Here is a 21,944-nt window from a genome sequence, read left to right as displayed (position 1 = left end):
GGACAAGCGATGACACATTGCAAGAACAAGAAATCCCTGCAAAGCCTCAAATTGGGTTTTTTTTCCTGCCTAATTTATAGTCACCATGGTAAAGGCTAACTCTAAATCAGGGAGAATATTTGACAGCAAATGTTCCTATCTATGGATTATATATAACCCATCCTAAACACCAGACGAAAAAGGGGTAACCCTAGGAAAAAAAAAAAAGACCTTGCTTCCATGTAAATCATGCTACAAATTGGACAACACCCAGTGAGTTCATTGTTCAACCTCAATTGTGAAGGCTATTCACATTTACTATTCCCCTGGAATCAATGTTAATTAAGGCTGACTGGGGCTATAAATCAGCCTTTGGTTTTTACAACTTAATTCAGCATTAAGCATATATATGTAAATAAAAGGTAACTGATTAACCACTTGAGTTTTCCAGGAGTTACTGAGGTAATTTGTTTTTGTTTGAGTCCTAGTGTTACCTTTTGTGATCTGCAGTAAGGAAAAGAAAAAAGGATATAGTATGTCATGTATTTGCTACGCAGTATTGTGAGTAGTTAAATAATCTGGCCTGTTGGATGCTATCAAAATGCTGCCAAAATGGAAAGGGAAGAAGAGAACACTTGCAAAAATTTGGAACACATGAACATTTAGTTTGCCGTCTACTCTCAGTAGAGCCAATAACTGCAGTAATGTCAGAGCAGGAAGAGAAAAGGCAAACCTTCCTGTTTTACTTACGTGTCCCTGTCAGTACAGTGATTTGGCCAAGAACAAACCCAACTGGCAAAACAGATGAAGCCTCTTGTAAGTGAGGAATCTGGCTGTAGTTGGCGTACAGTGATCTAAGGAGGAAACTAAATACTATCTGTTCACCAGCAATGCTGCCTAGGCAACACGCAGAAGAGGACAGCAGCTGAGGTAGTGGGTGAGGTGTGCATGTGTGTGGGATGGTGAAGTTGGAAGCTCCCATTGCCCCTGTGAATGTGCCCTTGGAGTGCCATCGTTCTCATGAGATCTCATCATAAAGGTCTCTTGATGATTTCTGTTCCTTTCCAAATGAAAGATGGGGAGGGCATGGCATTTTCCTAAAACAACAGGCACATCCCTCCTGGTACTGACAATAACCTCTTTCTCACTCACACACATAGACGTTTTGATAGAACTCTGCAAGATAACGGTCCCACCACGTATTTGCTAGGTTCAGATTCTGCCCATGGTTAATTACATACAGCCACTCTTGACAGAGTTCCATAGGACTAATCAAGGAAGCAATGAGACCCATCCTACATGGCACATGACTGTTCAGAGCCTTTGAGATACTGTATAATACAAAAAAGTATACAAAGGAAAAGTAAAATTATCATGTAAAAATTCAAGTTGCTTTGAGACTCTGCTGACGTGTAGTTGGAAGGAAATTACATACTGCATTTTGCACAAGACCTGCATTTCGAAAGCATTATGCACTGAGTTCAATAGCATTTTTGGATGCTCATCAGGGTTGAAATCAAGCCAAGAGTAATGTTTTTAGCATAAAGCAAAGCAAATTAAGCTTTGCAAATAAACAACTACAATATCTTGTTTAAGTAGCCATCTGTCCCAGTTGGCTTACTAATAATTAGTAACTTAATGTTCATTTCAAACCATGCAGGTAATTGGTGTGATAAGTACTCAAAGAGAAAGGGATGTGTACAAAACCAGGCTGAACAATCTAATCTGCAATGCAGTAGAAGCAAAATTTAGAGCAGGGAGCAAATGGATAGGATTTTGTGTTCTCATCACTATTTACCACTGAGGAAGTACAAAACAACTATCTTTGTGGGGGTCTGTATACATATCACTAATTAAAATGCAGTACAGAACTAATACCTCCTTTGCAGCTTTTAGTTGAATGAGATTTGGGTTTGTAGCACTACAGATTCTCTCTGATGTTCACCCAGGGGCTAGCCCTGGATCTGGAAAATGGAATTGATTTTTAAATTCACTGGGGACTCCTGCATGCTCACTGCCTTGGTTTTTTATATTGTCTTCTCTGAAAACATAGGGAAAAAAGGGAATTTGGGCTCCTTTAATTCATGAGTAATCAACACAGGTGGCAACAATGTAACTTTTCATTTCCTTTCTTGAAAATGTTCTCAAATGATGTGAGAGTGAAATGATGATCTACATTCTTCATTTGATATTGCTTAGTGATGATGTCATCAGACATTTTCTTCAGGCTCCCCAGCTGTATAAGTAAGAACTTCAGCCAGTGGACAGACAGTGGCCTAGCATTCAGCTCTTTGGAGGTGGAATTATTTTCCCATGGATTTAATAAACAATGTTTTTGTGTTGTTGCAGCTCCAGAAATTTTTTTTGGTACAGGAAGAAGATTTTAACATCCAAATAATAATGGCTTCCCACAGGAGACATGGTTCTGGATGAATGGAGGAAGGAATGGGAATTTCCTAACTCAGTTGATTTAGTAGCTGGTTATAGTCTCATTCCATCAAAGTTTTTTTTTTTTCATATGTGACTTTCTCCTTAGAGAGCTTTTGGCGTTAAATCTGCAAAGATGGGGGGAGGGGGCATCAGATGCCAAAGTACTTTATAAAAGAATCACAGCTGTTCAGCCCTCAGCATCTTCTCATAGCTGGAGGCATTAAGAAATACACAATGGCACTTTTTTTTTTTTTTTGGGGGGGGGGGGCAGGGGACATACAACAATTTTAGAGGCATGCAAAAAATCCAGCAGCAGCATTTCCCTTGGTAAATACTGCATAACATCACAGATACCGGGCACCTGCGCCTCAGTCTGGTCAGGAAGTTTCATATCCTTTCCCATCTCAACAACTTCATTTCCTCTCCTTTGGAACCATTTCAAGAGTCCTAATGATTAGTACAATTGTAAGGGAATGAAGTAGAAGGGATTGCCAATCAGAGGTGCAGCTTGTTTATTTTCTCAAGCTTTGTTTTTCTTCACTTTTATGGCTGTCTTGATACCACAGATTTCTCACGTTCTAGCGGAGTGTGTTGCGGGGCACTCCTGGGAGTGACTGGAAGCCAACAGCTGGCTACGGAAAAAAACCCAAAAACCTGGCTCCTAAGTCGGCGCTAGGAAAGCAAAAGCCAAGCTCAGCAAACTGATTGTGGGCTGCCCAGCAATTGATGAGCAGTAGCATTATAGTTTACTTTTAAGAAGGGGATTGTTCAGGTGAGCTGCAAGAGTCACTGCTCCTTGCTGGAAGTTCACAAATCACAAGTAGCGTGCCACAGCCTTTGAGGCCAACGTCCCCGAACATTCTCAGTGCTGAATCCAGCTTCTCAATGCAATCTGCAAATGAGCCTTTTGTTGGGCAGTGCCAATGACTGCATCACTTGTGAACAATACACCTACGTAAGGCAGGGCAGGCTGCCTGGCTTGAGCATACAAACAGAAATGGTTAGAGCAGTATTAATCTTGCAGAAGTTACCCAGATTTGGGTTCTTGTAATGAGATGCCTTTCAATTGTGGAGGAACTGTACTTTTTAAAAGAAGAGTAACAGTGTACTGTACATGAGTAACACTGAACTTTGCACTAAATTTCATTCTGGCAAGCAAGCTGCTCTGGACATAGCTGGTTTTCAGCCACTAGAGGTCCAATCCCACCCACAGTAAAATAAAAGGAAAAATCCAACTGGTTTCAGTGGGAGCTGAATCAGGCTCTGGTCAATGAAGCGATGGCCACAGCCTCCAGAGGGATGTTTGTACTGGGAGACAAAGCCGTTTCATTGGAAACTTGACACCTGCTCTAGAGCCTGTGAGGTCTGTGAGGGCCAAACAAAACCAGAACATGTTGATTATTATTTTTCTTCTTTGGCTGCTGGGTTGTCCTGGCTCCTTCCTTCTTACCTAACACCCTCCCCCCCTTCCAAACAAAAAGAAACTTGAAAAGGAATAGCAGCTCTTTTCTAAAGCTATGTGTGTTTTGGGGTGTTTGGGTTTCTTTAAAACTCACGTGGACCTCAGAGCCAGAAGGATACGGTCATATGGCTTTTAGATAGGGTCTATCATACATGGGGGTTTTCTTCATAAACCCAAGCTTGAAATTTCACCCAAGAAATCTAGAGTCCAAACTTCAGTGTACAGAGAGGGTTGGAGAATTTTAAACATTTACAAACATACTACAAGCAGGAGAATCCAAAAAGTAGAATCGGAAATCAAATGAATGCACAAGAAGTGAATGAGGCTGCTCTGGTTTCGCTGTCAGTGCAGCTGTACATCAAAATCTGGTAGAATTATTTTTATGCAACCCAAGTCCTGTGCTAAGGGTACATGTCTGGATGAGAAGACTAGAGTGTTCAGCTTCTCTGGTGTAACTCCCAAGTAGCAAGGCCTGAGCTAAGCCTACTGAAATAAAAAACAGTCCTTGACGTCAGAGGACCTTGGATCAGAAGCCAAGTATTTAAAACAGGTAAATACCTCAAGGTCTCAGTGACATTTTAGTGTGTGTAAATGAAGTCAGACATAAGCTGGAGGAGGTTTCACATGATCTAGTACCTAATGATGGCATCTAATGCAGAAGCTCAGTCTCTCCCGTCCCCGTGGGGTGGGAGGAGAGGGAGCAGCAGCCCCTGAGGGCAGGACTTGCCACCTCAGGTGTGCTCAGTCACCCCGCCGTGGAAGGGCCTGTCTCTCCAGTGGCTGTTGCATGGCCCACTCACCCGGATGTCTGGTTTAAGGCAGATTCAGCGAGTGCCCCACTGAGCCAGCTCACAGTCAGTCCAGTTTGGGGAGCGGTACGCTAGGAAACGAGTGTGACTGGAAGGAGAATCTGGGGGGATCCAGGCTTCTAAGCAGCAAATGGGATCGGAGAAAGGGCTTGAAGTCTCCTGTCAGACTGCTGTGAAAGTGGAAAGTAATGTCATTTTTTCTCCCCTGTCTCCCAAATCCCTCACACCAAATGTTTGACCTGCCTGTTTTCCTGTCTTAATTAGTCTTCTGCGTTTCTGAGAGTTGGGTCTGTTCTTTTGCAAATGGCAGCACATCAGACGGGGGAAGCCTGTCATGTTTATTTTGTAAGCTGTAGGGGGCACCCATTTGAAAAAACTCCCAGCTTATCTAAACGTTTTTGTTTGTATGATTTTGAATTAGGAAGTGTGAGTAATTAGTTAAGAAGATTAAATAAGTCTTAACAACATGCAGTAGCATGCTTACCTTCCTCCTCCCCCCCAATTTCCTGCACAAAACCCAGGCTGCCAAACTGTGATGATACCCTTTTCTATTTTAGTTTCTCACTGTGCCACATGCTGATATAGCATCCGTTATTTCAATTCAGCCTCATTAAAGGGATTATTTTGCACCTGGTTGTTCAAGAAAATTAATGTAAAGAGAAGAAACTTCAGATTGTTTTGTCTGTTCAACTATACCCACCACAAACATTTTACTGGTTTTGCCTGCCTTATTAAATCTGTGGGAAGAAACTTTACTTAGAGCACATAAAAGCTCTCCACAAAGTAATTCCTATTTTTTTTTCAGTTAATAATGAAGAATTTGTCTGCTGTTAGTAGCACAATACAGGAGCAATAACACTTTCCCATAGCTCAGGTAATATTTCATGTATTCCTAAGAAACTAAGCTCCTAAGCCTCACTTATCCTTTCACTTGTGGGATTCTCTTTAATTGCTGGAGAACATTTACTGTCTGTCTTAACTGCATCAGAAAACATTGTTTTTGAAGCCAGGATGACTAAAAAAAATAATTAATTAATAACAAAGAAAAGCCATCACTGAATGATTTGGGTAAGAATGTCAGTGGTTTTTATGAGTATGATCCTTGATGTCACTTACTGCAACTTAAAAACTGAAATAACAAAAGAATTCTAAAAATCTATTAAATCAGGAATGGAGAGGAGGGAGTATTTGTTTACAGAATCCATTACTGGGCTGTCACTGGGCTTTAATGAAGTTGTGGCTATTAAGAACTTGATCCTGGAAACCCTTCCACAAGCACTCATTTGAAATAGTGGGAATGAGGAGGGGCTTGTACAAACAAGACTAATATTAGTCTGTATAGTTTTCCTGTGGTTTGCATCATTTGTGCATTGCAAGTCCTGTGTGCTCATTATGTGTGATGTGAAACAGTGTGATCTATTTATCTGTACATGGGAAACGTGTTCTGCCATTTAAAAGAATCTAGCAGATCATCACTTGTAGGTAACTGCCATTTTAAATGTTGATCACCAAAGAACAAGTTCTTCCATAGAAATTAGCTATGCTGCATAAATAAATACTCCTACTAGGATTTCAGACACTATAAGCAACACAGAAAAATACAATGAGCAAATTTATTTTGACTTAAAAGCTCTGAGAAAATTACCTTATAACTGCACATGAGAAATTGCTGGAATGTCAACTTCATTTGCAGTGGCCCCTTATGGCCTGATCACCCTCCCTGGCACGATAAATCACTGGCAAGATCCTTACCTTAACACGTTTGATCTCAGCTCAGCAAGACTTGGTTTTGATGTGAAGAACTCCAGATCTGTTAGGTCAGAGACAAATAGCAGAGGCACTGACCTGCAAAGTGCTAACGCTATATTAGACCCAAGTGAGCAGCCATAAGCTCCTGGAAAGTTTGCCTTCACTTCTACTTTGCATCCTGAATATTTTCAAATATTACCATTAGCATGTTTTGCTAAATGATGCCAGTGACATTTCCTTTCATGCCATTTTGCACGTACAGAATCCACAAAAAGTCAAAAAATAAGTATGCAGTATGAGAAGCAATTCTAATAGTTTATCCAAGATAATATCTGCACTGTAGGGCGACATCAAATAAAACTCAGGGTTTATCAGTTTCTTTATTTCATTTACATAAATGGCTTGCACTGGCACTTTTCTACCTAGACCATGTTTACTAGTATCATAAATAATGGTATTCACCAGTACGCTCATTAAGGTGGTTGAAAGTGCCTGTATGTAGATGTCTGTACGTACAGAAATTCAAACTACTCCTAAAAAATAAATCCAGCTTGTGACATGTTCCTTCAAAGTCTGAACTTTCACAAAGACCAGTTTTGTGGCCATTCAGTTTTGTGGTTTGAAACTATTCCTTATTGTCCTGGTTAAACAGTCACTTATCTGTACAATAGTAAGCGGGAGTGTTAGTCTACCAGAAAACTGGATGCTCTTAATGGGCTTTGGGGGAGAATAGCTTTGCATCATCAGCATTAAGTTAAATCACATTAAGTACCCACTTACAACATGGGGATTACCACTTATGACATCTTTGGTGAAAGCCTTTAAAACAAATTGTTGTGTTTGTTAGAAGAAGCTGTGAGATAACAGTTCCCAGAAGTCTGATTTATAAACTCTTTTTGCTCTTCAAGAAGATGCAAAGGAACCCAACACCTGTCCTCAGTCAATGCTGCAATGAAATCTCTCAGGCTAGAAATTCTTTTCAATAAAAAGTCTTGGGAAATGCTGATTTATTTACTTTAGAATATTCTTCTGGAGAGAAGAAACCTTTAGCTAGATTACCTTTCCTCAGAGTTCAGTTCTGATTTCTCCTCCAGTTCTTTCTGTTGGTAAGCCACTGACTTTACATATACAAAACTGGAACAGGTCATTCTGCTTTTTATTATTCATAAGGTTGATTGGGGAGAACTGGGCTTAAGCTGTCAAAGTATCCTGCTGTGCTTGGATACCTGACAAATTTACACCCCAAAGTACACTGTGGTGCTAAGACTAAAATTGGATGTGAAACCTTCTTGCAAGAGCTGATTGCAGTCCCAAGCAAATACAACACTTCAGGGTATAGCAAAATAATGCCAATATTTAATAGAGTTTAACATTTTTATATATATAACTAACTGGCAAGCTATTCTGTATAGAGATGTAGGCCTGCATGAAAAACGAGCTCTTCTATTTACCTTTAAATAGAAGCAGACTAATAACTTGGAGTGTGTAAATTAAAAACATGACCCTCACCTTTTGCCAAAAATGCAGCATTAAAAACATGGACTAAGGCAAACCCAAAACTTAACTATACAGACATTTCCTTAAATGAGCAAAGTAGGTTATAAGTCTTGTCAATAAAAAGTCTTCCTTAAAAACAAATGCTCATATATGCAGTGCTGAGGGGTTTTTTTCCCCATTCCTTTAAAATTCATGTTTCTTTTCCCCTTTCTAACCAAATTCCCTTTTTCTCTGCTGGAACCCCTTGTAATGACACCAGAATGCGGGCAAACCTCATTAGTCTCCCTGCTGTTTACAAGACAGGATTTATGCTTCAGTGTAGCAAACACAATGACACATGATCACTAAATGGCTAAAATCACCATCATGACTTTAATCTGAGAAATTTTTCACCCAGATGTTGCAAATACTACTGGCATGTAAAGGTATGACAAACCATATTAATTACAGTGAACGTGCGTCACCCAGTGCCCAGCTTTCTGCAAGGAGTATACCAATAACTAGCCATTTGTGAAGGTTAATTTCATGCAACCTTTGGCAGTTATTTGGTACAAGGTATGTCGCCAATTCAATCCATTAAGTAATAGCTAAATTCTCATGGGACCTAGCTGAAGTCAAATGTTATTCCAGGTTCACTGCTCTTAGTCTCCCTGAAGACCATTCAGGCAAACAGCTGGAAGAGCTGACTACAAAGGCTCCCAGTCACAGGGAACCACTCTAGGAAAGCAGGTAAAGGCTTCTAACCCGGAAATAAGTTATCAAGGATTTGTCCTCTTGCTCCCTCAAGGAGAGAAATGAACTGAGACAGAAAGCAGGAGCATGAACACATTGGTGTTTCAACTAGAATCCAAACATTAAAAGCAATTGTCTTGGCTGATAGGAGGAGGAGCTGTGCTGCACCAGTTGCTTGGCACGTTCTGCACTGGCCTCCTGCTTGTCATCTAAATAGCAGGGCCTTCCTTCTCTGTGTTGGAGTGCCTTACTACAACAAAACCGTTGAAAAATAAATAGAAACAATACCAGCGACAACAACCTGGACTTCTGGTCACTGCATTGCGCCAATGGAAATACTCCTCTTCCTAACAGAAAAGAGGGGAGCAACACCGTAAGCTCCAGCTTCATTTGAACTCATTATGCGTTGCCTTCCAGCAAGGAGGGCACTGCCTCCCAGACAGCGCTCAAAGGAAAAACAACAGAGACAACTCCTGATAAAGTGACACAGAAAGAGAGCAAAGAGCACAAAGAACGGAGTCTTTTCATCTATACTGTGTGTGCACATATAGGTGAGTGCAAAGAAAAGTGCACGATTAGTACCATACAGAATTGTAGACATGCATCCACATGTAAACGCTGGCTCAGAAATTCATCTGTATTTCCATTTCCCAGAATAGTACATACAAAAAAGAGGTTTTATCTTCTAGTAGCATGGCTGGTTTAGCAAGAGATCCTGCTTCTGACACTGACCTACTGAGTTAGTCATGGTTGCACTCCCACAAATTCAAACTCCCCCATCTGTGAAGGAGCCTTGTCACCAGTTTTACAGTGAGACTGAATCAATTAATGCTTTCTAAAAGCTTTGATGGAAGGAGCAGAATATTAACACTTGTAGTTGAGTGATGCTAACTAAAAACGTCTTTAGTAATGTAACAAACGGATTTTAAAATCACTGTCAAAGGGCTGGACCACCAAGACTAGGTCATCATCAGCACAGCTAAGCCATTTAGTGTTAGTGTCATATCACAATTTCAGATGGGCAAGTGATAAAGCAGAGCTTGATTCTCACCTCTTGGGAAAACAGCATCCCATAGACATCACAAAAGACAGAAGAGGCTGTTAAGTAGCTGTGGTAAATAAAGTGTGATAAAGACAAAAAGAGGAAGACCAACAAAACATCAAGCACTGATGGAAAAGGGGGTGAAGGCTTAGCCAGATGCCCTGAAAAACACATGTGGGTGTTTCTCAAGGTCCGTGCAGGCCGTTCTGGTACAGGACTGCTGCAACCATACATCACAACTGAAGAAACTGGAGAAAATAAAATAAACCCCTTGATTTGGAAAGGCAGGTGGTAATTTCTTGGTAGTTTCTAACTGCTCAAGAATAAACTTAAACTAAATAGTTTATTATTGTTACAGCAGAAGAGTTACAGCTGAAAAAAACACATAAGCAAATGTAAAATGCATATGTTATGGTATATCAGTAAGTTTTGAAAACACCTAGTGGAATCAGGACAGTGCTTTTATGCCTGGATGCGAAGAATATTTAAAATAAACTCCAAATGTTTCAAGCAACAAAACAAAATGGTTCCTTAAAAAAAAATAAATCTATGTATCCACCTGGCAGTTACATAAATGGCTTCTCAAATCAATTTGACAGTGTAAAGAAGTATTACAGCCAGTTTAATTTCTATTTTAAGGACTTTTTACACTAGCAGAGTGGTAAATGAGAGTGAGGTGCAATGTCATGGGAAGCGCTTTAGTGGCTGAGCTGAAAAGACTTTACAGGGGTTTTCAGCTAACTAGATCACAATTTTCATCTAGGTCATCTTAGACTTAGGAAATAAAAGTGCAAGTGCCTATAAACCAGCATAAAAAATCTAAAGCGTGAAATTGGGTGATCTGGACTGTATCATGGAGAGCAAAAAAACTAGCATTTTTTGAGCGTAAGGGGATGAGAATTATCAGGGGCATACCATGATTTCTAGGTATAAGCTACAGAGGGAGGACAAGTCAGGCTGCAGAGAGGGGGGAGTAGCTCTGTGTGCAAGGAATTGCGTGGATATTTCTTGGAAGAGAAACATAACACATAACGTAGACCCATGGATGTTCAGGCAGTGTAGATCATGAAGGATAATAGCAGGAGTGAAGTACTGACTTCTAAGAGCAACTGAAGTGACACTGAAGTGGCACTGAAGTGGCAATAGAGTATGAAGGCAATATGACTGCTGCAAAAGTAACTGCATATTAGTTCAGTGAGAGCTGCGTTGAGATTGTGTCTAGAGAACAGTTTTCTGTATCCTAATCTAAACAACATTTGACACAGTCCTGTCAAGGACTAAAAATTGTGTCTGAACCCCTGAGAAATGGTTACCACATAAATAATTTCAGCTTCATTGCAGGAGAGAAACACATGAAGAAGCCCTACTCTCTGGGATACTAAACTTCAAGAAGCAATTTTTTTTTAAAAAGAGGAAGTAACTTAGAAACTCCCGGCTTGAAGCTAGGAAATTAAAATCCATAGAATCAGCATGGTGGCTTAGGAATGTAAAAGAGTCAAAGATTTGCATTCCCAAGGCTAAAAATGGGAAGCTCAAGCAAGAAAATAAATGGGGTGGCTAAGCAGGAAGATACAAGAGGAAACGTAGGCCAAAAAAAGAAAAGCGCTAACTTTAAAAGGCTGCAAAACACAAAATGAAAATTAAAATTGCTACTAAATATTCTGCAGAAAAATACCAAAAAGGTATAAAACAGCCAAGAGAAGCCTAGAGTTTAATAAATAAGCAAATATAGGCTGTGGGAGAGTCAGTGGATACCCAAAACAACCTGGCTATGAAAGCTATAAAAGGGAGACTGAAGATATTTCCCGAAGTGGCTGCTCATTTAGGGGGGATCTTTATTTGGCTATACCAAAGTAGATGATATTTCTGGTCAAAATTTAATGTGTTGTAGGGCCAAGGGAATAAAAGCAGGGCCACTAGTTTGAACACTAGAAGATGACGGGCAAAATACTTGTTCCGGGAGCTCATCTTTACTAAAACTCTTAACACCAGCAATACATCAAAGATCCTTTAAAGGCCATGCCAAGACAAGGGTGTTTCAGTCCCAACTGCACTGCAAAGACTTGAAATAAAGTTCCCGAAAGAAATGCCAAATGCCAGTGCATCTCGATTCTTCCAGTTTTCAAAAGCTGAGGCATCAGAAATTGCACAAAAGTCACTAAGGATATACCAGATTGGCGCAGAAGTGATGATGATGATGATGATGATGATGATGATGATGATGTATTAAGTAGCATTTTTCCCACTGAAGCATAAGAACACAGTGCCACAGCACAGACCTGGAAGGATCTTCCAATTGGAGAGATCCTATTTCAGATTAAATGCAGACCTGAGGGTCTGACCAGCTCTAGTCACTTGAGGCCAAATTTAAGGCACGCTGACCTATTCACAAGAGGGTAAGATCAGCTTTTATATGACAGTCAAATACCACCTTTATTTTCCTGAAATAGTGAATAGCTCAGCTTTGGAAATAAATCAGTTTCACTTTAGAGTGAAGCCTTTACCTATGTAAATACATGTTTGGAATTTCTGTAGAGAAGAGCACTTTCTGACAGTTTCTGAGTCCAAACTGAGAGATTTTGTGTAATAATTGCGAGATGATCAGAACGTGGTAAGAGGACAGTGTCTCCCTGGCATCCTCTTCCGAGTTCAGCAAAGAGGTTGCAGCCTGTTCTTCTGTACAACACTTCCTACGTCTTTGTGACTTTCCAAACAGATTTTTCTAACTTGCTTATTTTAAATTGGGGCACACTGGAAATTCACGTGGAAATTAGCAAAGTATATCCTTTCTGTAACCACGACACCTGCTGTAGGCCTGCCTCTCCACAGCTGGCCCACTGGCATCCCTTTTGATTCTGAGTTCAATTGAAAGTCTTCATTACCTATGAATCCCTGACAGATTAAGGTCTCTATACTCTAGTGGTCAGCGCGGTCCCTGTGCTTTAACCTCCAGCTGAGGTCAACTGAGATTGAGCTGACCTTAAACATTTTCATTTGGGTCACAGAATTTGATGGGGATGGTTCTCTGCTCTGAAGTATTTTCCCACTTCAGTCCAACAAAGCTGGAATGTATTATGTTTCAAGTCATAAGGTAAAAATCTAGTTCACTAGGCTCTCTGGGAAAGGAACTGACTTCAAGTGAACAAGTCCTTTTTTTTGTTTTGTCAATTGGAGACTATTTCAGCAATGCTGTTGCAGCAACGCTTTGATGTGGCTTCACATATCATACTTTTAGTAATGAACTGCTCCAATATTTAAAGCTTAGTTACACTGCATAACTTAAAATTGATGTGTTGCATTCATGTCACAAAGGTAGATTGCTATTAAAAGTAACAGAAAATGCTGGTCAGTAGAAATACGGTTTTAGACAAGTTCTGAAATATGGAAATTGTGTTTTGGAGAAAAGCCAATTAGGTGTATGCAGTCTGAACAGGAATTCCTCTAGTCATTTGAGTAAACACAGAAGTAATGAATGACTGGGCCCTTAGATGGCAATCATTTTTTAGACTTAATCTTTCTCTATATAATACTTAGTAGTAAGTCTTCACATAGCTATTTATGCACTTATTTGTGCTTGAGTAGGGATGCCAGCACTTGCTTGAGGATTCCTCCCTAGAGGACTGCACAAAACTGCGACTTTCTGAAGATTTTTTTAAACCTTTACACAGCCATGCTTATATTATATTTACATAGCTTCCTTATAATGTTGTCTCTGTAGAAATGCATTTTTTGTCTCTCATTTCTTTCAGCTGAACTAAAGTTGATGTTACTTGTTTCAGAGAGCGAGTTCTACTCTTTAAAAAAAACCAAACATAAAAAGTTGTGTTTTCTAGAAGCAAAGAGAATTAAACAATTTACCCCCCAAAAAGCAAAATGTTACAGTTCAGTCTTAGGAAAGAGAGCTGCAAAACTGTAAAAGAAGAAATGTGACTTTATGCAGGATCTGACTAAGAATTTATGATATGGACCACTGAACTCATCTTTTGTCATTTATCTCTGTAAACCTGTGAGATTTCTTGGAAGATAGTTAGTCAAATGAGGAGCCGAGATGAATCAGTGGATATAATTTATTTAGACTTTAAAAACGCTTTTGATGATAAAGTCCTTAGCAAGAGGCTATTAAGGAAAGTTAGTAACCATATGGTGAAAGATAAAGTCCTGCCATGGATTAAAAAGTGGTTAAGAGATAAGATAAAAAGACTGGAAATAAATGGATAATTCTCCCTGGAAAGAGGTTAATAGCAAGGTGCCCCTTCATTACTGTGACTAGCAATCAATATCTTGGTTCACCTGCTTTTGCAGATCATTAATAGTAAGGTATATAGTTTGCAGATAAAAATATTCAGACTAATCAGAGCACTGAAGAAAATATCACTAGGGCTGAAGTTAAAAGGCATTTGAGCAATGCAAGGGTAGATGAAATTTGCCAAAGTCTGTTGGAAGGAAGGGTTAAAATTACTTTTAGATGCTGATGTTCCCAACGACTTGCAATGCATATGGAGAGCTTATTGAAGGTAACTGTTCATATGCACTGTAAAGAAGGGAAGACAAACGGGTGCAGTGGTTCCATTGTGTGGGGCTCCCAGGAACAAAGCAGTTTATGGCAGCGAGTAACATCAAACTGGCAGAGCCCATTAAGGTCTGTGGGGAACAATTCTGCATGGACAGGGAGATGGTTGAGCTGAGCAGAGATCATCAAGAATTTTTGGACTCTTGGGATTTTTTTTATCAGAAAATGCGGATACATCAGGACATAAATTTTAATACGGAAGTATACCAGCATAGGTGAACTTCTGTGGGAAATGTTTCTGAAGGACAGAATGGCATGGAAAATTAAAGAGGGATTTTTTTTTTTCGTCAGAGTGAAACTGTGTGTTCAAGACACATTATCCCAACTCAGTAGTCCAATAGTTAGGGTCAATGCCTAGACAGCCATAGATCTTGGATTAAATCCTTGCTCTGTCTGACACCATGAGTATTCTTGGAGCAAAGACCTGAGTTCTACTTTTCCTCCATGAGTGTCCTGCCCACTGTGCTATGAAGTGGATATCTCTCAGGCCTTATAAGTACTTACAAGTGAATTATCCAACAGGAGAGAATGTGAGACTCTTTCCAAGGACAGCCAAAGGCGGATAGCATCTAAAATTGGGACCTATCCACCATCAAAAAGTTGGCATCCATATTCAGGTTTCTGCTCTGCTTGCTTCAGAGCAGGGGTATGAATCTGGCTGCTCTTCACCTTGAGCAAGTGCTCTGATTATTACTAACCTTCTGGTTTTGGTGTGCAAATAAATATATGCATCTTTTGTATTGGAATACTTGAAATCATAAACATTTTTGCAAAGATGAGAAAAACACTAATTGCTTAGCTCTTATCTTTCAGAGTATCATCTGACTTTATAGACTGGACAAAGAGAAGAAAATTTCCCTCTAGCCAGCAATATAGTATTGTACAAATTGATACATTAAACCAGTTTGCATTTTCCCTAAAGATCCAGTCTTTCCCTAAAACTTCAACACAGTAAGAGGTCACTGCTACAATAGCTGCCTACTCAGTAATATAGTAGCTATCTGCAGTAGTTATCTAGTTGTTGCCAGTTTCAGCCTGGTAGTTTCTGTATTTTTAATGCTCACGAATTAACATGGTTATAGCAGCTGTATTGGAGTAAGCAAAGGCAGGGGACTGGATATGCATAAGACTACAATTGTTTCTTGATCCCTCATGCAAAACCTAGGCAAATTGGGTTTGTGCAGAAGACCTTAAAGGTTTGAGAGGAAAGAAAGAATTCTATATTCAGGCTGTTGATTGGAAATAAGCGCATAAATAGTTTGCAATTGCTATATGGGTTGATGGATTGTAATACTAACCACAAAGTATGAACACACTAGAAGAGAATTCAAACTAGATTTAAACACCAGTAAATCTAAATACAGTATATACCATAAAACTTCATACACGATGCTACAGAGGGACATATCTAGTATCAGCATCAGATGCCGAAGTGTTCCACAAAGGTGAAAACTACCTGCATGCAAACATCTCTTTTGTAACTGGACAGCACTCACTGACCTGACCCAAAAGGCTAACTGATTCCTTCAAGTATCAGTCACTGAATCTGACTTCAGAAGGCACTAAAGTAGTGAGCTCATTCAGGGAAAGACAGGTGGGAAGTAGCATGTATCCATCACTTAACTGAGTTTTGCCACAGCTTGTCTGCAGTTCAAAAAATGACAAAGATTCTGCATATTATTGTAAATAAAATAGATTTCCTGCCTCCTATCTTAATGTCAGTCTAGAATTTTATCTGGAAAACACATGCTGGCAATTTTGATGAAAAGAATTTGTAAGTGTTCTGCAGCATTCATTTCTGGGCAATGGCAAGAAAGCACAATGGGAAAGAAAATACAGAAACTGAGTAACAAAGCACTTCAAACCCAAATGCTTATCATACGAGAATTTGAAAGGTATTTGTTAGTTCTTGTCTACCCAGAAGCAGTTTGCCTACACTGAACACAAACTGCTATATACAATTTTCTGTTGCAGTGCCGGGTAGTTTACCTGGTCTGTGTTTAGAAACTGACCTGATCTTAGCCTCTGGTGTAAGAGTAGAGGCAAACCCTTTTACACAGGACAAAAAAATACAGTTGTCAGTCAATTCACAGGCTATTACTACAGAAACATTTCTGTACCTCTTCACTGCCACAGCACTGTAACTTCCGCTCTTTAGAGCATCTCTTTATAAAAAGCTCTCAAAACCACAATTCTTCAACTTTTCCTTATGCTAAAGTTCTCCAACTCTTTCTCAGACTTAAATCAGGTGGTAAGCAAGAAACAAAACTTAAAAATCTGGATTAGTGTCCCCAACATGATGCAAACTGAGAACGTTTGTTCACTCAGTTACATGATGTAGTGACAGAGGTAGGACAGGACAGGACAGAACCCTAGGGTCCTCATTTTATACCAAGCTGTCTTTTAAAGTCAACATGACTTACTAAAACCACTATAAAAATATTTTGTAAAGCAGATTTGATTATGCCATAACAAAGGAAGGATAGCCACATCCTGCAGAAACACCGTTAGCCCCTCAAATGGAGACAGCAGGAGGAAAACCTTGCTAAGGGCTCAATCCACTGGACTGATTCCATGCCTACTGCAAGATACTTGGGAGATGCTCAGGTCTCAGGAAGGAGAATGGAGTTTCATAAGACCATGAAAGAGGGAGGCATCAATATAATATTAAGCTGAGAACCCTCTGATCACCCTCAGAAACTACCAGGTTCTCAGCACCGTCCACTCAGGGGTGCACTTCCTGTACAAAACATGCTAATAACATGTTATTACTCGACATCATGCTACAGCTTGTATCACATATCTGATATTTCTGGAGCAGCCCATTCCAGCAGAGTTCCTGGCATAAAGTTGACATTTGTAGAAGTATGACTTGTTGCCAAGGAGAGGGCTGGATCCCCTTCCTACCTACATGCTCCCTTACATATGGAGCATAGCACTGCCAACACACTCCTGGCTAGTCTGTGCCACAGGGCTGTAGAATAACCTAATTCCATGCAATACTGGAAGATCCCCTGTTCTGCAGATGCAATCCCTCCCCAAATGTTAATGTTAAGAAGTAGGGAATTAAAGAGTCATCACGATGGAGAGAGAGAATCTTGAATGTAGCGGTTTTAGTACTTGACAGGCACACAGAAAAACTTAACCCTGTGTGCTTGAACACACATCTTCATGTCTAGTTCACATCCTATTTACCAATTCTTATTACACGCATCTAAACCACTTTATTTTTCACAGAGACCATGCCAAGGTATTAAAAAGCTGGGAAAAATATTTCTAATGGCTGTTTTTTTAAAGAAGTATAGGCTGACTCCCAGTGTTGAAGTCACAATAGATACTGCTGCACATCTTACATAAAAACATGGTATCAGGTAATTTTCATCACTAACTATATGTTTTCTGACCAGTGAAAAACTACATTGCCTCTGTGTGCTAAGGCGTACAGATTGGAAGGACTTACCACACTGTTTTCTGCTCACTTCAGTAAACCTACCAGAGGAATATTTCACAAGTTGCAATAAGTCTGTTAAATAATTGACTACACGAAAATTAGATGGGTAGTATTTGTTTTATCTATGTTCTTGGAAGGAACTTTCATAGTTTCCAAGGATAATCTAGTGCTTTAAAGATTAATGAATAATAAATTTACTTTTCTTCCCGGTACATATTACAAGTCTTTAACAAATCTCGTTTAGGGATTCCTGGAATGTTAACGTGTTCTAGCCTAACAAAACTGTCTATTTCCCAACTTCAGAATTCCAGAAATGGGATTTAATTGGTGAAACATATTTTAAAATTACTTCACTTAGTTTAAATGTTCACAGGTACCTCTAGTTTTCATAAAGAATTAAGTCCCAAATGGTTAAGATTTTACATTCGGAAACAGCTGTAATAAAGAGTTCTGTGTCCTGGTTGTGTATTTAAAATTCTCAGCTAACAAGCAGGAGAGAGGCTGCTAGGAATGCTTACAGATGTCTGATTTTACAAGGTTTGGGGTCGTTGAGGTTTTTTTTGCTAAAGTGCTTTAGTCTAATGTTATTTATTGTTTATGGAAGTTGTTTGTCATTTAAGACACGAAGTGACTACTCCCCCAAAAGAAAGAATCAAGTTACAATCCATTATTTAATTTTTTATTGTTTTTCTTTGTAATAGGTGGGAAAGTGGATCCTGGATAAAAGTTCTGCCCAAGACAAGACTCCAAGCTGAAGACTCCAATTATCTATAAATCACTTCTGTTTCCTGCAGAGAAAGAGAAAAAGGAGGGAAGAGCGAGACAGAAAAAGAGAGACAGAGGATATATGGCCAAAGTGAAATATTTGATACCTGTCCTAAAATAAATTTCTCTTAAAAGCAACCAGGAGTTACCTGGCATCTCAAAACCAAGCTTAGAAGAAACATGTTGCCATTGGTTTTGGCTTAATATTGAAATAAAATAATTTTAACTTGTTCCATCAGTATAAAATGTGTAACATCTTACATATGTCTGAGATGATGGCACTATATATTCTGAATTATTAAAGGTTACTATCCAGCTTACGTTCTCACAGATAGGAGGATATGATTGCTCATGACTGTTACATTTTTCAAAGATTTTTAGAACCAATTCTCCAGTCTTAGAACAGAGAAATGCAAGGACACTTACTACGCAGACTGACTGTGATACTACTCTCAAGTATTATCCACCGAACACTCCAGAACCGTATTTTACACTGAAACCAGCAATAAACAAAATTCATGCTGAACACTATTTGCACAGTATGATTGCTCCAAAGTGTAACACCACACAAATCAAATAACTACATTCTATATTTATTTAACTATTTTCAAAGAAATTACATGCAAGAAACCATATGCATCTCTTAATTTGCATATTGCAGTTTGCATTAAAATGTAATGAAATCTAAAATAGTTGACTTTCCTCTGAAACATTCTCCTAGAACATGGAATTGCTGTAACAAATTAGAGGACAAATTACTTTTGGCACCCGCTTAAAAAAGAGAAAAGATGAAAAGCTTTTAAAGTGATGATATGGAGGAAAAAATTACACTACATCAGCCAAAATGAGTTTCCTATCAGCTTTAAAGCTCCTGAAGTTGTATTTCCAGTAGATAAAAATGTTATCACCTTTCCCCAGTGCTGATGTGCTTATTTTCCTACTAAGTTACTTGGTAATTAGAAACAAAGTCTGACACATTGTAATCTGTTTATACAATACATTTGAAACATCTCCAACAGAAATGAAAACATTTTTTAACTAAAGATGCAAAGATTGAAAATATATAAATGAACTTAAAAATTCAAATTGCATTTACAAACAAATGACTGTTCTTAAAGCCCATTTTAATAGACGAAAACAATTTAGTCCCATAATACACCATAGAAAACCAGCAGATTTTTCTACATTGACCTCCTCTTTAAGAAAATTAATCTTAAAGGTTAGTAGGAAAAAATATGCCCTCTTGCAATATTGTTCAAGGGTATATTCAAATATCATGGAAGTTAGCTGAGAGACCTGTTCCAGTGCTGTAACAACCTGGTACCAGTGCTGTAACAACCTGGTACTATTAAGAGTCCTCCAGGAATTGTAAAAGAGTCCCTTGGGCACACAGGGTAATTCAAGAAAGAAAACATTTTTATTTTCTGATTGAGATATACAGGTACGTATAGTAACTTCCTCTGAAGTACATCAAAAGCAACTGAAACATGTTTGAGAACTACTGATTTTGCACCGAAACCCCAGCAGCTCTGTAGAAAATACTTATGTTTAAAGAGAAGTGGCAAAGCCAGTCCCAACAGATCTAATTTGTTTTTCTATTATCCTATGTTTTTTTTCAGATAATTACAGGGTAAAAATCTGTTTCCTTTATTACAGACTCAAGACAGTCTTAGTAGTTTTTTATCTCTACACTCAAGTTAGTTAGGGCAGAATGAAACGGATTTAAGTAAAATCCCTCCTTTGGAGGGAAAGCCATGAATTTCCCTGCCAGAACAAATGAACACAACTTACCTTGGTGTATTTGATTTCAAGGTTGAGAGTGGGAGAAGGCAGCAGATGCAGAGATGCCATCAGAGCTGCAGGATCTGCCTTCACCTCCCCTGGCATCTCAATTTTACTGGAAGTCATAGTCTCGGGGGGGGAGGGGGTGGTGGTGGTGGGTGTTTATAGTACCACCGATCCCCCCGCTCTGACCTGATGTTGTGTTGTGTTTTGGGTTGGTTCCCCCCTCCCCCTCCAAAGATCAGCGCTGAAGATGTTGCTCTCGTCCTCTGTATATAGGCAGGTGTCAAGCCGGGTCTCTTCTTATTGGACATGGGGGCAGAGGCAGGGGGGCAGGTCCATCCTACCTAGGGCGATAGCGGCACAGCCCCGCTCACTGGCGCGGCGCAGCCGCGGCGGCGCCCCCCGCCCCTCCCCCCCCCCGCGGCCCGTCCCGGGCGCCGGGGATTCCCCTGTCAGCCCGCGGGAGGACGGAGCTCCCGGGCGCAGTTCGCTGCCTGCCGCCCGAGGAGCGGGACTGGGGAACCCGGTCAGCGCCGGCGGGGGAGCGGGGGTCACTAAAACTGCTGTGTCGTGCCGGGCGGAGGCCGGCGGGGAGGTGCCGCGTCCGGGAGAGGCCAGCCCCGGCCCCACACCGCCCCGGGCATCCCGTGGGGAGCCCTGTCAGCCCCGGCCCGCCACCGCCTGGGTAGCCCCGGCCGCGGCGGGGGGCAGCGCCGGGAGGAAGCTCGTCCGCACTCGGGAAGCCCTGGCGGGGGAGTAGGGAGTGGGGGGGCGAAGGACAGCGACCCGCCAGTGTCGTTGCCTCACAGCGCGGACCCGGCCGGCCGGCTCCCCCTCAGGCGCGGAGCCGCCGCGCAGCCGACGGGGCGGGGGCGGCCAGGTATGGCAGGGTAGGTGGTCCCTCACGGGTCCCAGGCCAAGGCGCGGTGAGGGCACGGGGCCGCGCTGTGGCGGGCCCGGCAGAGCGAAGCCTCCGCCTCCGGGGCAGCGCGTCTTTCTGCCTGTCTCTCCCTGCTCCACGGCCACCTACCGCCGCCCGCCACTTTCCCTGCGCTGCCCGCTCTCCTAGCCAGCGGCTCCGCGCAGCAGCTGCCGGCTGCCCTCCCTCGCGCCCGCCACCGGACGCGCGCTCCCCGGACCGCCTCGCTTTTATTTTTGCGGCAACTGACATCCAAGTGGCTGCGCGTCCCCAGTGACGGCGATGGATGAGGGGAACACCCCCCCCCCCCGCCCCGCACCGTTCCTACCTGCCGCACCGGCGACGCCATCCCCGTCCGCCTGCTGCCCCCTGCCGGCCGCGCGCCCGCCGCCCGTCTCTACGGCAGGGGGCCCCCGCCGCGCGCCGCCCTCGCCTCGCGCCCCGCGCCGTGCCGGGCCCCCGTGCTCCCCTCGTCTCGCGCCTCCCGCCCCGCCGAGGGTGGCTGCCGCGCGCCCCTCACCTCACTCCGACGTGCCACAGCGTCTCCCCATGACATGGCCGCTCCGTCCCCCAGCGTCCTCGCGCAGGGCGCAGGGCTGGGCAGCGCGGTTCCTTCCTCCCACGGCAGCGTTCCTGAGCTCAGCCCCGGCCTGGCGCCGAGGTCCCCGCTCTCCTGCGGGCCGGCCATGCTGGATGCGCTCCTTGTCCCGCTTCCCTCAGGCCTGCACTGCCGCAGGGCTGTGCGCACCCTTCC

General features: G+C 41.6%; 1 protein-coding gene across 3 annotated transcripts in view; it reads right to left on the bottom strand.

The window, feature by feature from the left end:
* The window catches only part of ALDH1A2 (aldehyde dehydrogenase 1 family member A2), a 65,797-nt gene extending 44,249 nt beyond the window's left edge, over positions 1–21,548 (bottom strand). The window contains exon 1 of one of the 3 annotated variants that reach the window (XM_054836462.1): positions 21,519–21,548. In XM_054836462.1, the coding sequence (XP_054692437.1) occupies positions 21,519–21,539 (21 nt within the window). In that variant the 5' untranslated portion in view covers positions 21,540–21,548. Of the gene's footprint in view, positions 1–20,277; positions 20,698–21,518 lie in introns of those variants that run through there. The other 2 variants (XM_054836460.1, XM_054836461.1) reach the window with 2 other exon arrangements.
* Positions 21,549–21,944: the final 396 nt, after the last annotated feature.

The sequence above is a fragment of the Grus americana genome, chromosome 10 (genome assembly GCF_028858705.1).
Source record: "Grus americana isolate bGruAme1 chromosome 10, bGruAme1.mat, whole genome shotgun sequence".
NCBI lineage: Eukaryota > Metazoa > Chordata > Aves > Gruiformes > Gruidae > Grus > Grus americana.
This window is presented reverse-complemented; position numbering and strand designations above follow the sequence as displayed.